Source organism: Eptatretus burgeri, chromosome 13 (assembly GCF_056783735.1).
Source record: "Eptatretus burgeri isolate ZD-2024b chromosome 13, Ebu_testis_v1, whole genome shotgun sequence".
Lineage (NCBI taxonomy): Eukaryota > Metazoa > Chordata > Myxini > Myxiniformes > Myxinidae > Eptatretus > Eptatretus burgeri.
The window spans coordinates 59,593,394-59,609,481 of record NC_140973.1 but is presented as its reverse complement, the minus strand read 5'-3'; the positions used below and the strand labels follow the sequence as shown (position 1 = coordinate 59,609,481).

Here is a 16,088-nt window from a genome sequence, read left to right as displayed (position 1 = left end):
AACGTACGGCCACGCACGTATGGCCATGCACGTACGGGCATGCGAGAGTGAAGGAATGGCCTGTGTAGTTGTTGTTTCTAGCACGCGGTTTGAAAGATTTTTTTTTTCTTTTTGCACGTACAGCCACGCATCTAAGGCCACACACGTACGGGCACGTGAGAGCGCAGGAACGGCCTGTGCGGTTGTTGCTTCTGGCATGAAGTTTGAAACTTTTTTTTTTTTGCACGTATGGCCATGCACGTACGGGCACGCACTTGTAGGTAAAAAATGAAATATAACAGGTGAAAGCTGACCGTAGCACCAACATGGCAGACGTATGATTTTTCCCATTACATTTGTGGGTGGAATCAGGCCAGCTATCCAGCCAATGGGTTATGACCGGATGGCTTCAGACGCATGCAGACAGCTTCATGACGTTTTTAGCTCGTATATGACAAAGTTGAGACGAGCTTTTAAAGCCATAATGATGTCCTACAGTCAGGCAGTCAGACAGGCAGTCAGTCATCCATAAAAACGTTTTTGTTTTTTTTCCCCAACTCCTCCAAGCAGCTCAACGGATCCTTTTAAAACTTGGCATGATGATTCATGACGTCGATGTGCAAAAAATAATGGAGCCTTTCATAAAAAAAAATTTCCATCCAGGTGGTGTGATAATTAGCTAATTAACGAAAAATGTAATCAATGTTTGTATGTCCATTACATGTCGTGAGATTCTGTCAACTCAAGATATGTTTTGTTATTGTTCAATTAAAATCTCTTAATTTAATTTTAACCTCAATGTCATGAATACTGTACTCTCTTGCTTTGAAGAATGGGGGAAAGGGGGAGGACAGAGAGTTTGGGGGGGGGGAAGAGGGTGGCAGAGAGGAAACAATCCTTTCAATCCCATTTTAGTCCCTTTTAGTCCTTTTAGTCTTCTGAAATATTTTCGATACTTTAAACCCCTTAAAACCCTTTAGAACTTTAGACACCAACTACTATTGGAATGGACCCTCTGGACCCACTTGACCCATTAGACTGCTTAGACCCCTTGACCCTTTAGACATTTTGACCCTTTATATATTTTCATCCGTTTGATCCCTTTAGACCCTAACTGCTGTTGGAATGTACCCTAAAGACCCTTTAGACCTTAATACTCTTTAGACCCCTTAGATCCTTTACACTCCCTTCAGGTACAAAATGGTTTTCGTGTCCTTTCAATGAACAAAAACGAACGGAACGATTTTCATCAGTTCAGGACACACTCATCCTACATAGTTTTCACTGCGTGAATACAATTGCGTTATCAGGCCTTTCAGCCCACAAGAGCCAATAATTTTCCATCGAATCAAACTGAAAATCAACTTTATAACGTAATGCACCCCAACTACGACCGCCCTCCATCGAGAGATGAGTGTCTGTCCCACTTGGGACTATGCATTAATATATAGGATCAAAAGAAGTCAAAAATAATCTTGTTCTCAGAACATTTTGAATGGTCTTCGTATGTACACAAACTCCGTCATGATCGTCAGATGCGGTAAAAAAAATAAATAACATGTTTGGCGGCACAACTTCACAGGTCAACATGTATTGTATGTGTGAGCGCTTCAACATCCCTAACCATATATAGTCCAGTAATTACATACGATTATGCCTACAATTTAGCAATTATGAGCTTTTACGTATTACATCACTCGATGGATTAGCCCGGTCACCTTGAAACTGTCGTTATGATCGAATTTGCACAACAACAAGAGAAAGGAGTCGAGGAGCGGTTGAGTTTGGAGGATTGAATTACAGCTTTTACTGCTCGTTACTACAGATTACGACAGTCCATTCATGACCCTTGTTTCATTCCAAAATTGTGCAAACAAATCAGTTCACATTCTACGAGAGTTGATTAAAATTACATTATTCTCTTCTTTGTCGATAAGTGTTTATCGATGGAAGACACTTTACGAGAACATCACGCACAGGAAGCTGAAGCATCCAAGGTCTGCCATGGTCATGAACCAGTTTTGATTTGCACCAAAAATGATAACTGATGGCGCATTTCAAGACAACGATGATTGTTTTGTTTCATCTCGTGCATCGTTTTCTAATTTTCTCATTAGCCCAATCTCCGTGATCCGATTACAGGACACACCCATGCCGAGTGAATGCCAATTTAGGGATGATACCCACAGCTGGTAGATGATCAGAGACGTGTCTTCAGGAAGGTTCCAGTGTTTCTGGAGGAGCCAGGCAGTCCAGGATAAAGCCTCATGCCCAGCTCCGCAGAACAAAGCGACTCCAGCAAAACACAGGATGGTAGCGAGCAATGTGACCCGCGGAACTCCCCTCATGCAGCCTACATGGGGAAGAAAGGTCAAAGGGCAAGTGTCAGCTGATGCTGCATTTTAAAAAAGCTTCCATGGTCAAGAAACATAGTGGTGGTAGACAACTACCCAACATTACACCTCAAAACAAACAACTACTCAACATTCCACCTTGAACAACGACACAACTACACAGCATTCCACCTAAAACAAACACATGTAAACAACATTCCACCTTAAACAATGACACAACGACACAACATTCCACCTTAAACAAACACACAAAAACAACATTCCATCTTGAACAACACAACTACACAGCATTCCACCTTGAACAAGCACATGTAAACAATATTCCACCTTGAACAAGCACACGTAAACAACATTCCACCTTGAACAACTACACAACATTCCACCTTGAACAAACACACAAAAACAACATTCCTCCTGAAACAAGCACACGTAAACAACATTCCACCTTAAACAAGCACACATAAACAACATTCCACCGTAAACAAGTACACACAAACAACTTTCACCTTGAACAAACACACGTAAACAACATTCCACCTTTTGGGCAGGAGTGGGAAGGTCAAAAACAGTGGGGAACAGAGACATTGGGAGATTTGTGGAAGGGAAGGGATGGGGTGGGGAACATGGGGAATACAACATGGACATTACAGGGACTTTCAGGAAGGAAAGCAGGGAATTTGAAGGAGGGGGGCTTGGGGTGGATTAACAGGGGTAGAAAAGATCGAGGTTTTGGATGGGGGACGATAAGAGGGGGTGGTGAACAGCTGTTTTGAAGGCTTGGAGGGAAGAATGGGATTGAATAGAGTGAGGGAGTTTATTCCAAAGGTGGGAAAAATGAGGAATGAAAGAGTGAAGGTGAGCAGTGATTTGTGATTTTTGTAGTTGTACCAGAAGGGGGTTGCTGGAGGACCTTGAGCGCCCTGCAGAAATATGGGGGGGGGGGCATATCGCAGATAGAGCAGGGGGGGGCGAGACAGGAGAGGAGATGGTGGAAGACAGAAAGACCACCAACCTGCCTGTGGTGAGAGAGTGAGAGGCCCAAAGACTCAGCCTCACCGTGGGAGATACCAATGATCCGAAATGCCTTGGTTTCTACAGCGTGAAGCTGAGAAAGGTGAGAGGCAAGAGCACCAGCCCAGAGGGGAGAGCAGTACTCCATCAGGCTGCAGCCAAAAGTGTTTTTTCAGGTGGGCCGAAGAAGGATTTTGCATGATGGAGGATTCCCACTCAATGACTGGCTTTGGAGGCCAGGTTGGAAATGAGGCTTTCCCAGGAAAAATCATGGCAGATAGTGAGACCCAGAAGCTTGAATGAAAGGACTTCTTTCAGAGGATTGTTGAGAAAGTGGATGGCGGGGGGGGGTGGTTCCAAACGGTCCTTTCGGAGAGACATTGTGAGAGTGTGAGATTTGTCCGGATTGAAAGACATGTTCCACATGTTGGACCAGTTTGTGATTTTATCCAGTGCTGCAGAGAGCGAAGAAGCTGCTGCTTGCCGGTCTGAGGGATGACAGATGCAATGGCAGAGGGTGGAGTCATCAGAAAGGAGATAAAGAGGATTTTCCAGAGAGTCTGAAAGATCTTTGATGACAACCAGAAAAAGAACAGGGCCCAGAACGCTGCCTTGAGGAACTCTAGCCTGGACAGGAAGAGGGGATGAGAGAACTCCATTTATGGCCACACGTTAGCTGCGACAGGAGAGGAAGTCTGTGAGCCATGAGTGGAGATTGCCTTGGATACCATAGGAAGAGAGTTTGGTGAGTAGGGCAGGGTGCCAGACCGTGTCAAAAGCAAGTGATATGTCTAGGGATACGGCTCGGATTTCATATCTGGCATTGAGGACCTCCATCCATTGTTGGGAGAGCAGAAGCAGCATATCCAGGGTAGAGTGACCTGGTCTGAAACCAAATTGATGATCGGAAATCAAGCCATTGGAGAAGAGGAAGAATTTAATGTCTGAAGCGATGATGGATTCCATAACCTTGCTGATGATTGGGAGAGGGCTGATTTGTCTGTTGTTGCAGGGATCTGTTTTTGCACCTTTTTATGCAGAGCGGTAGTGTTTGCTGATTTCCAAGCAGATGGCAGATGACCTTGAGCAAATGAGAGGGTGAATAGAGCAGAGAGAGGGTGAGCAAGACCAGCGAAGCAGGTTTTTAGGACATGTGGACTGATGCTGTCTGGACCGGTTGCAGAATCTGAGTCGAGGTTTGACAGCAAGCTCTCCACTTTATCAGAAGAAAAGGACAGAGTCCAGGATCAGCTGGGTGCAACTGGGTAAGGTGGATACAGAAAGCGATGGGTTTCGGACACAAGATTTCGATGCAAAACACCGAGTTTAGGCATTCAGCCTTTTAAAGTGCGGTATCAGCAGTGTGGCCATTTGAGGTAAGGGTGGGGATGGAGGGGGAACATACACCATAAACAGATTTGATTAGACGCCACCAGGATTTGTAGGAGGGAGAGAGGTTTGAGAGTTCAGACTTGAGACTAGAAAGATGTTCTTTTCTGGCTCTCCTGAGGTTCAACACACACTTGTTCTGAACTTTATGGAAGGAACTGAGATTACCCTCAGTTGGGTTTGCTTTCCATGAGGCAAAGATAAGTTGTTTCAGGACAACTGCCTCGCCACAAGCTTCAGTGAACCAAGGGCGGGAGGAAGGGTAGGACAACTAAAGATGAGAGGGGATAAATCTGTGCATGAGAGAGAGCAAGTTTCTTTGAAAGAATTCCCAGAATGAGTTGATGGAGAAAGTAGCGATGGGAGACCAGTCTCGAAGTTTCACGGCTGCTTGGAGACCCTGCCAGTCGGCCTGAGTGAAATACCAGACTCGACGGCAGTAAGGTGGTTCTCTGATAACAGCCAGAGAGATGTCCACTTTGACAAGGACATCATGGTCAGAAGAACCAATTGGAGTGGAGGAAGAGCAGCACATATTTTCAGGGGAACTTGTCAAAATCAGATCCAGAAGAGATGGAGTATCATTGGTTGAGATTCGGGTCGGGAAGTTGACCAATTGAATCAGTTCCAATGAGTCGCAGAAGTTTTTTGCTGAAGTGCCATGACAGGTGAGAGAGGTACCCACACCAAGCCAATTGGCATGATGACAAATGAAGTCACCACATATGAGGAAGAGTGAGTTCAGATGAGAAGATAGAAGTTGGTCCATGTTTTCGGATAGTGAGGTGTAAATAAAGTCATCACTGCTTGGTGGACGGTACAGTGCACATATAAACATGAGGTGGGAGTTGAGGGGAAGCCGTAACCAGAGGTATTCCTGGGGGTGTGGGGAAGTGAAGGCAGTGCATGGAGAGTGAGTTATAGAGTGTTTGATGAAGAGAGCAACTCCTCCACCAGGACGAGGCTCAGGTCTGTCAAACCGGAGGAGGGAGTAACCAGGGAGAGATACTTGGGAGTCAGAAACGTCTTGAGGAAGGAAAGTTTCTGTGAGGCAGATTATGTCTGGTTTGTCAGTGGCAACCTGTATGGAAAGATTTGTAGGGTTTGAGCGAAGGCCCCGGATATTTGAGGTCCACACTGTTCATGAATAGGGAGGGAAGGAGGCTTTGGGTGCATGGGATGGGATGGGAGGGGAGGGGGAGGGTTGGACAAGTGAGGAGGAAGGGAGGAAAGGAGGGTTGTTGAAAGAGTGTGGGGGATTGCAGAAGAGCTTGGGAAGGGGGCCGGATGAGGAGGAGGAAAGGCTTGGTAGTGCTGGGTTGAGTTTGAGTGGGGAGTAATAAGAGAGGGGGCAGAAGGCAGTTTAGGATTTGAGGAGGTGGAGTGATGAGATGGAGGAGTGTGGGCAGGGGAAGGAGGCAGCTTTGTGGATATGAGGTGGGAAACTTTGAGAAGGGTGAGTGAGGGGGTGAATGGAGGGAGAAGGGTGAGGGGGGAGAGTTGAGGGAGAAAGGTGAAGGGGGAGTTTTTGAGAAAGGTGAAAGTGAAGCTTGGAGGGGGAAGAGTGTGATGGTTGCTTTGAGAGGGAGGGGTGAGAGGGGTGAATTGGCATTGAAGTTGGTAAAAAAGGATGATTGATGGAAAGGAAACATTCATAGCAAACTGGGGTTTTATAATTTTTAGTTCGGAAATGCGACTAAAGACATTTCTTGATGGATGCAATAAAGACGAATTAAGGGAATGGAGCAAAGAAACGTTGTAACAGTTGGATTTTTTTAGACAAGATATGAAGGAAAGGTCGAATTGAGAGCAGTCTGTTTAAATAGAAAAAGAGTGGTGAATTATGATACAGTAATGAGAACCACACGTGTGAAAGAGGAAGATGAGGCATTATAAGAGACCGTTTTTATTATTATTATTATCATTATTTTGATAAAGATTGTATAAGATTCGGTAAAGGAAAGGTTGAAGAAAAAATTGTGGAGGTGAATGGTGAATTTGGATCGGTAAACGCAGAGTGAAGCTGATGGGTCGATGAAAAGTAACAGGAAGTGGGTAGAGAGACACGTGGTTACAGGTGTATCGTAAGGAAGGATACAAGGAAAATTGTTTTTTTTTTTTATGGAGATTTGAAGATTAGGTAAGATTAGGGAATGGAAGGTGGTCGGAAGAAATCGTGAAGGTATTGGTGAGAGTGGCCCAGGTCGAAAAACCAGTTAAAACCAGTACACATTTTCAACTGGTCTCTATTGGTTCTAATTGGTCTTTAACTGGTCTCTATTGGTTTCAACTGGTACCAGTTAAATTCAGTCAGAATTCCAATTTCCCAGTTGAAAAAACCAGTAGCTCATATTTGTACCAGTTAAAGTCTTACTGGTTCCAGTTGATACCAGTTGCAATGTACTGGTCCCAGTTGATACCAGTTAGTTAAATACATGTATTTCAACTGGTAATATATCACTCTATTCCAATTTCCATATTAAAACCAGTAAGAAACCAACTGGCTTTACTGGTACCAGTTGGCTACTGGTTTTCAACTGGTACCAGTTGACCAGTAAGCTACTGGTCTTTACTGGTTTTTTGACCTGGGGGGTCAGCTCAAATAGAAGAAAGATGGTGTGCTGGCAGAAGGAGGAAGAAGAAGAAGAAGGATCGGTACTTGTGGGTATGGAGGGAGAAAGGGTTGTTATGTTTTTTTATTGTTATTATTATTATTATTATAATTATTTAAGACAAGAAACAGGGTGTAGTTGGGAGGGAATAGATGGGGGGCATTGGGAAAGTGGGGAAAATAGGAATTTAAGGTAATAGGGAGAGAATACAAATAAAAACGATCATACACCTCGACGGGAAGGACGGGTAGGCCTCATATCAAGGAACTAGGAAAGACAAGTTCGATGATAACTCACAAAATAGTAGGATTTTTGAAACAAAACCGGACAAGGAACACACAGTAAACATGTAGGTGAGAATAATATGGAATAGGCAAAGCCGAGAAGCGAATGTAGAATTCTTCTTACATTCGCTTCTGACTTTACGTATAACTTGTTCAACACTGTATACTTGCCAACTATACCGTGGTACATGTAAGCGCCGCACAGCTGATGATTTTGACGCAATTTCCGGTTACTTCAGCCTGGATTCGGGATCAGCAATCAAATAATGTAAATCACGATTAAAAATTATTTTTTGATGATGCGGGAGATATCTTTATTAAAATCAGTGGAGGAAATATACACCATGTCTGATATTATTTGGGTCTTTCATGTCTCCGACGATGCCTTTATCTCCCAAGACGCATCATTCCCCATGACAAAAACCGGAAGCAAAAGGGTCATAGCCGACGACGCGGATTCCAAATTGCCAGGGTATTGTGTTGTTGTTGTTGCTGTTTCCTATTCTCTCATGTGCACGCGTTGAGTATGAAGCTCACTACGTTCGCTATGAACAGTTAAAATGGGACATATGATGACCGGAAACTTAACTTTGAGAAAGTCAGCAGAGACCTCTGAGAGAAGCTGCTGTCGCTCCAAAACCAGAACCGGGTATGTCTGAACCTTAAACAACTACACAACACTCCACTGTAAACAAATACGCATAAACAACATTCCACATTAACTATACAACATTCCACTGTAAACAAACACATAAAACAACATTCCACCTTAAACAACTACACAACATTCCTCCTTCACTAACGACACAACATTCCACCTGAAACAAACACTTCCACCTGAAAGCATGACTCATCTCTCTGCAAAATTAAATGGCACAGAAGTGGCGACAAATCAAAGAACCATGAAAGTTCTGGGTGTATGGACACCATGAGGGACAGTCAAATGCAATGGGACCACCTAACAGAGGGATACGATAACGAATGACCACAAGAAGGTTTATTCTACTCCATTACCATCTCTGATCTATTATGCATGACATCCATACAGCGAGATAAGGAAAATGATGGTTTCACCACAATAGATGTCATCTGTCCTGATAAGGCCAAAAACATCTCCAGGCGAAGACTGACACTGGCGCCAGTGCAAACACCTTTCTTCTAAGAACTATCAATAAAATGTATGATGATCGCTGGAAGACTTTTACTCAACCAGCCAGAACAAGACTCACAACCTACAATGGGTCTGAGATGAGGTGCCTCAGGTTTATACACATCATGTGCAGATATAAAAATTCAGAATGGTCAAAAGAGAAATTCTACATTGTGGACATACCTGGTCCAGCATTAGCCGGTTTACCCACATACAGGAAGCTCAAGGTGGTTACGATCCATACCATCAGTTCCCCCATTAAACTCAACAGATAAAATTACCCCCGTGCGGGAGTGACGGTCATCTCTGCGAGAAAATATATAGCCTCCTGAAGGTAGGGCAGTTTTTGAAAACTTTGAAGTCACGTGATGCAAAAACGAAAGCGAATATCGAAAATCCGGCCCGACCAAATTTAGATATTGTCCCATAGATTTATATGCCACAATCAAATTCAAGATCGCTTGAGAAATGTAGGAGGAGATAGATTTTGAAAATCGTCATTTTCGCATTTTTGCCAACTTTGAAGTCACGTGAGACGAAAACGAAAGCGAATATCGAAAATCCGGCCTGACCAAATTTAGATATTGTCCCATAGATTCATCTGCCACAATCAAATTCAAGATCGCTTGAGAAATGGCGGAGGAGATACAATTTGAAAATCGTCATTTTCACGACGGACGGACGGACGGATCGAAGGACATCTACACCCATATTATTAGGTCATGCTCGAAGAGATGACCTAAAAATGCAATCTCACCACTTCCACTGTCCCTGCAATGATCACCTCCAGTGATACCCCTTGACTTGCAGGTCGACGACATTACCCTCAAGGATGGCCCAGATACACAGAACATAGATGTAATCCATTTGGGGTGCAGCAAGAAAGATGCACTGCAACAGGAGACAATATGCAACCCTGTTCTGAAAGCACTTCGACAAGTAATCTATGTTGGATTGCCAAAATCAATAAAGGAGCTCAAACGAGACTTGCGACCATGTTGGCCATACAGAGACGAACTCAGAGTTTTTAGTGGTGTCATCTTCAAGGGAAGACAAGTCCTCATACCTGAGTTGATGCGTGCGGATATACTCAGCCAATATCACCTTGGACACCTCGGAGTGGAGAAGACCAGACATCTACCTTATAACTCTGTATCCTGACCAAAAATCAATGAGAACATTGCCAAGTTTGTTGGAATATGCCAAGCTTGCCAAAAAAGTCAGATTCTACAGCAGAAAGAACCACTGGAGCCTCACGAAACACCAATCACCCCTTAGACCAAGCTGGGAACTGATCTGTTTGAGGTGAATGGGGAAGACTACCTCATCATTGTGGACTAACACTCCAAATATCCAGTCATTCACAAGATTACCGGCACCTCAAGGGCATCAGTCACACAGATCACTGCATCAACAGTCGGTCTTCTTGGAGCTCCTGTCAAGATCATATCTGACAATGGCCCCCAATTCAGTTGGAAAACATATTCAACTAGAAGGGCACTCGGTAGAGCGCATACCTCTGACACGTAATGCCTGATCCATGAGAACACTTTGGGCCCAATACATTTTTGAAATATCATGCTATACAGTACTATATTGTTTTTGGCTGGTTATCTCTCAATGGTGAAGAATCACTTAAAAAATTCTTGTTACCAGATCTGGATCTTCACCAAATTCGAATCAATTAGTCCTTGTCAAACACCCAACCTTTCCACCAAGTTTTGTCTGAATTTGTCGATAATTTTTGAGATGTCCTGCTGACAGACATACAGATCAACAGACAGATGAGGGTGGAAACATAACCTCAGTCCACCTTTGGTGGTGGAGGTAACTACACAACATTCTCCTGGAAACTAACATAATGGTGGTTGAAACAACTCAATAACATTCCTGGCCTTGCTGAACACTGCCTTGGCATTGGAGGTGATACAAACCCCCCAGCTCGTAATGAATATATTCCTAACCCTTTATCATTACCATAGAGACCGTATCCATTGTTTACGAGGACAATCAATAAGTTTTACCCTTGAAAATAGTTTCAGAGCCAAGGCCCATATGACGTTTGTTCCAATGGCATCAGGAAACTTTTTGACTGCCCCTCGTGTGCTACTACAGACAGCTAGGGACAAGATACTCAGAAGGTGGAATATGCCTGGGTACAAGCTGCTCCATACGCTGATGAAAATAAATGTGTTTGGATGAAAACAAAACAAACAAAGAAAAAGTGGGTTGGCCTGTTCGCGTTCGTTACCATATGAACCCCTGACTCATGATGTTGGGAACACAGGTTCAAATCCCACGTACCATATGTCTTTTGCCAACCAACATCTTTGTCACTCAGTTTAAAGTACATTGATTGATGTCTATAAATGACCTTGTCCTGCATGGGATTTCTCTCCAAGCTCGGCAACGAGCCTGAGATCCCTGTAGACAAATAACTAGATCACTCTGTTTTGATTTTAAGAACATCTTGACGAGTTTAGGTATCTCATACTGAGTGGTACCAGTAATGTAACCAGGCAGATCGGAATGTCAATGAAAGATCAAGAAATCCAACTTGTAAATTGGATTGAGAATTGGGGCCAGAAATCAATTAATTCCTTTGGGTGGCTCTTAAGTCGAGCTCGGAGATTGAGAAAGGCCGAAAGGGAACGTGCTCAGTAAAAGGGTCTACCATTACTACTACTACTCCTACTACTACTACTACTACTACTCATACCCAACCAAGGAACTGTCGGTATTCCACCTTCTGCCAATGGGTCAATCGACCCGAATAGGAATATGACATTTGGTCGAAGCACCGACACACAGTGGCCTCCCCATATCGTTAATCGATCGTCGATAATTTCACATCCACTGAACAACAACAAAAAATAACGACTACATCACCCTGACTGAACCTTCACTACTTCGGAAAAAGTTTCAATGGACTCAGGGAAACCATTGTGACGTGACACGCCAATCACCTTAATCACATTGTAATGAGTCATGTGTACAAGTTGGTGCATTAAAGTGATATAATTATTAACAAAATGTCGTAAAAACCTCAAACAAAGCTTTGGGGTATAAAGCAAACTTTCCACACTTGGATCATACTCCATAAAGAGCAAGCTGGGGCTGCTCGCTCTCCAAAAGATGACCCGAGGATGGAACTGGTGGTGAACACAGGGTCATGCCTCTCGGCATCATGTTAATCTGTAAGCATCCATTGCTGCCACGAATACATGGCTCGTTGTTATCATCAAAGCACATCGTGTATGCACAAGATGTGCCAGCAAAACGCAGCAGCCACAGATTACTGACAATCGCGCATCGGGTCGTAGGTGTTGAGCACGAGCGAATACGGAGACCTTGGGAAAATTGACTCAATCAATGAAGCTCCTGAAAACAGTAATGCTAAGCAGTGTACACGGTGATTGCATTTTGCCACACGAAGACAGCAACGTGAAGATAACCACAAGAAAGTCACCACATAAGTATACCACCCAAAGACGACCAAATAAAGATAACCAGGCAAAGATATAACCTCACAAAGATACCCACATGAAGGTAACCACACAAAGATAACTCCACTAACATAACCACATGAAGATAAACACAAGAAGATAACCAAACGAAGATAACAAGAAGAAAATAACCACACAAAGATATCTGCATGAATATATAACCCCACAAAGATACCCCCACGAAGATAAACCCACAAATATAAACCCACAAAGATAAACCCAAGAAGATAAACGCACAAATATAAACCTACAAATATAAACCCACAAAGATAAACCCATGAAGATAACCCCACGAAGATAACCCCACAAAGATAAACCCACAAATATAACCCCAAGAAGATAAACTCACAAATATAACCCCACAAATATAAACCCACAAAGATAAACCCATGAAGATAAACCCAAGAAGATAAACCTGCAAAGATAAACGCACGAAGATAAACCCACAAAGATAAACCCACAAAGATAAACTCACAAGGATAAACCCACAAAGATAAACCAATGAAGATAAACCCACATAAATATACCAACGAGGATAAACCTTCAAACATAAACCCACAAAGATACTCAGTCCATACCCCCACAAAGATAACCCACAAAGATAAACCCAACAAGATAAACCCACATAAATATACCAATGAGGATAAACCTTCAAACATAAGTCCACAAAGATACTCCATTCTTCCCCCCACAAAGATAAACCCACAAAGATAAACCCAAGAAGATAAACTCACAAAGATAAACCAACAAAGATAAACCCACAAAGATAAACCACAAAGATAAACATAACAAGATAAACCCACAAATATAAACCCACAAAGATGCTCCATCCATACCCCCACGAAGATAAACCCACAAAGATAAACCCACAAAGATAAACCAAAGATAAACCCACATAAATATACCAACGAGGATAAACCTTCAAACATCAGCCCACAAATATACTCTGTCCATACCCCCACAAAGATAAACCACAAAGAAAAACCCACAAAGATAAACCAATGAAGATAAACCCACATAAATATATCAACGAGGATAAAGCTTCAAACATAAGTCCACAAAGATACTCCTTCCATACCCTCAGAAAGATAAACCCACAAAGATAAACCACAAAGATAAACCCACCAAGATACACCCAACAAGATAAACCCACAAAGATAAACCCACAAAGATAAACCAATGAAGATGAACCCACATAAATATACCAACGAGGATAAACCTTCAAACATAAACCCCAAAAGATACTCTGTCCATACCCCCACAAAGATAACCCACAAAGATAAACCCAACAAGATAAACCCACAAAGATAAACCCACATAAATATACCAACGAGGATAAACCTTCAAACACAAGTCCACAAAGATACTCCATCCATACCCCCACAAAGATAAACCCACAAAGATAAACCCAAGAAGATAAACCCACAAAGATAAACCACAAAGCTAAACCTAACAAGATAAACCCACAAATATAAACCCACAAAGATACTCCATCCATACCCCCAGGAAGATAAACCCACAAAGATAAACCAACAAAGATAAACCCACATAAATATACCAACGAGGATAAACCTTCAAACACAAGCCCACAAAGATACTCCGTCCATACCCCCACAAAGATAAACCACACGTCCATCCATCCATACCCCCAAGAAGATGACCACGATACAGCGAAAGTAAACAACTGAACACCTCATGCACCGAAATGTCATTCCCCAGGTGTATTCATTTGTCGGCGTTTTCCCTCCACCTCGGTCTAGTCCTGAACCAGGGTTCTCCACACCATGTCAGATTCCACGTCGATTCGCGATCTTTGCCTGAACGACCATGTCGTTGTCCAAATTCATGACATGCCGTCAAACTGCATCATTTATTTTCGCCTCTTCCACAACACTCGACTTTCCACCAAGAATATGCAAATTAAGCAGGATTCCCACGGTACCACCACCGACCAAAGCAACTACAACACCACCCAAACTCGGAGTCCTGGCTCACCTCGCCGGCTGTCTCCACCGTATACACCATCCATTGCTGCGTCCTCAGTTGGACCAAGAGCGACCCGAACCTGCGCTCAACGTCGCGACTCGAAAACACTCTCCCCCCCCCATTCCCTTCCACTCCTCCCTCGGTCCCCCCCTCCCTTCGTGTCCCGATTATTTTCTCAATCTCCGCCCAGGCACGTCTCAGCATGTCCCGAGATTCATAAAGCGCTTCCAGATTTATACATTTTCTTTATCAAACTTTATCCCCGGAACATCACCTCATACAGTATCAAGGCTCTCTCTCAATCCTTATCAATCCATCCATCCATCCATCCATCCATCAATCCCCTCTACCCATACATCCAATAATACCCATCCATACATTCATCCATCAACACGTCCATCCATCTAATAATATTAATCCATCAACACGTCCATCCATCTAATAATATGAATCAATCAACATGTCCATCCATCTAATAATATTAATCCATCAACACGTCAGTCCATCTAATAATATTAATCCATCAACACGTCCATCCATCTCATAATATTAATCCATCAACACGTCCATCCATCTCATAATATTAATCCATCAACACGTCAATCCATCTAATAATATTAATCCATCAACACGTCCATCCATCTAATAATATTAATCCATCAACACGTCCATCCATCTAATAATATGAATCAATCAACATGTCCATCCATCTCATAATATTAATCCATCAACACGTCCATCCATCTAATAATATGAATCCATCAACACGTCCATCCATCTAATAATATTAATCCATCAACACGTCCATCCATCTAATAATATTAATCCATCAACACGTCCATCCATCTAATAATATGAATCAATCAACACGTCCATCCATCTCATAATATTAATCCATCAACACGTCCATCCATCTAATAATATTAATCCATCAACACGTCCATCCATCTAATAATATTAATCCATCAACATGTCCATCCATCTAATAATATTAATCCATCCATCTAATAATATTAATCCATCCATCTAATAATATTAATCCATCAACACGTCCATCCATCTAATAATATTAATCCATCAACACGTCCATCCATCTAATAATATTAATCCATCAACACGTCCATCCATACGTCCATCCATCTAATAATATGAATCAATCAACACGTCCATCCATCTCATAATATTAATCCATCAACACGTCCATCCATCTAATAATATTAATCCATCAACACGTCCATCCATCTAGTAATATGAATCCATCGACATGTCCATCCATCTAATAATAGTAATCCATCAACACGTCTATCCATCTAATAATATTCATCTATCAACACGTCCATCCATAAAATAATATTAATCCATCAACACGTCCATCCATCTAATAATATTAATCCATCAACACGTCCATCCATACGTCCATCCATCTCATAATATTAATCCATCAACACGTCAGTCCATCTAATAATATTAATCCATCAACACGTCAGTCCATCTAATAATATTAATCCATCAACACGTCAGTCCATCTAATAATATTAATCCATCAACACGTCCATCCATCTAATAATATTAATCCATCAACACGTCAGTCCATCTAATAATATTAATCCATCAACACGTCAGTCCATCTAATAATATTAATCCATCAACACGTCAGTCCATCTAATAATATTAATCCATCAACACATCCGTCCATCTAATAATATGAATCAATCAACATGTCCATCCATCTCATAATATTAATCCATCAACACGTCAGTCCATCTAATAATATTAATCCATCAACACGTCCATCCATCTAATAATATTAATCCATC

The 16,088-nt window shown here is 42.3% G+C and overlaps 1 protein-coding gene across 2 annotated transcripts in view; it reads right to left on the bottom strand.

The window, feature by feature from the left end:
- LOC147014577 (neuronal membrane glycoprotein M6-b-like) overlaps nt 1–16,088 on the bottom strand; it is a 48,477-nt gene that overhangs the window by 26,558 nt on the left and 5,831 nt on the right. The window contains exons 1-2 of one of the 2 annotated variants that reach the window (XM_085852649.1): nt 14,281–14,403; nt 2,167–2,332 (exon numbers count right to left, since the gene is read on the bottom strand). In XM_085852649.1, the coding sequence (XP_085708775.1) occupies nt 2,167–2,332; nt 14,281–14,314 (200 nt within the window). In that variant the 5' untranslated portion in view covers nt 14,315–14,403. Of the gene's footprint in view, nt 1–2,166; nt 2,333–14,280; nt 14,404–16,088 lie in introns of those variants that run through there. The other variant, XM_085852648.1, reaches the window with a different exon arrangement.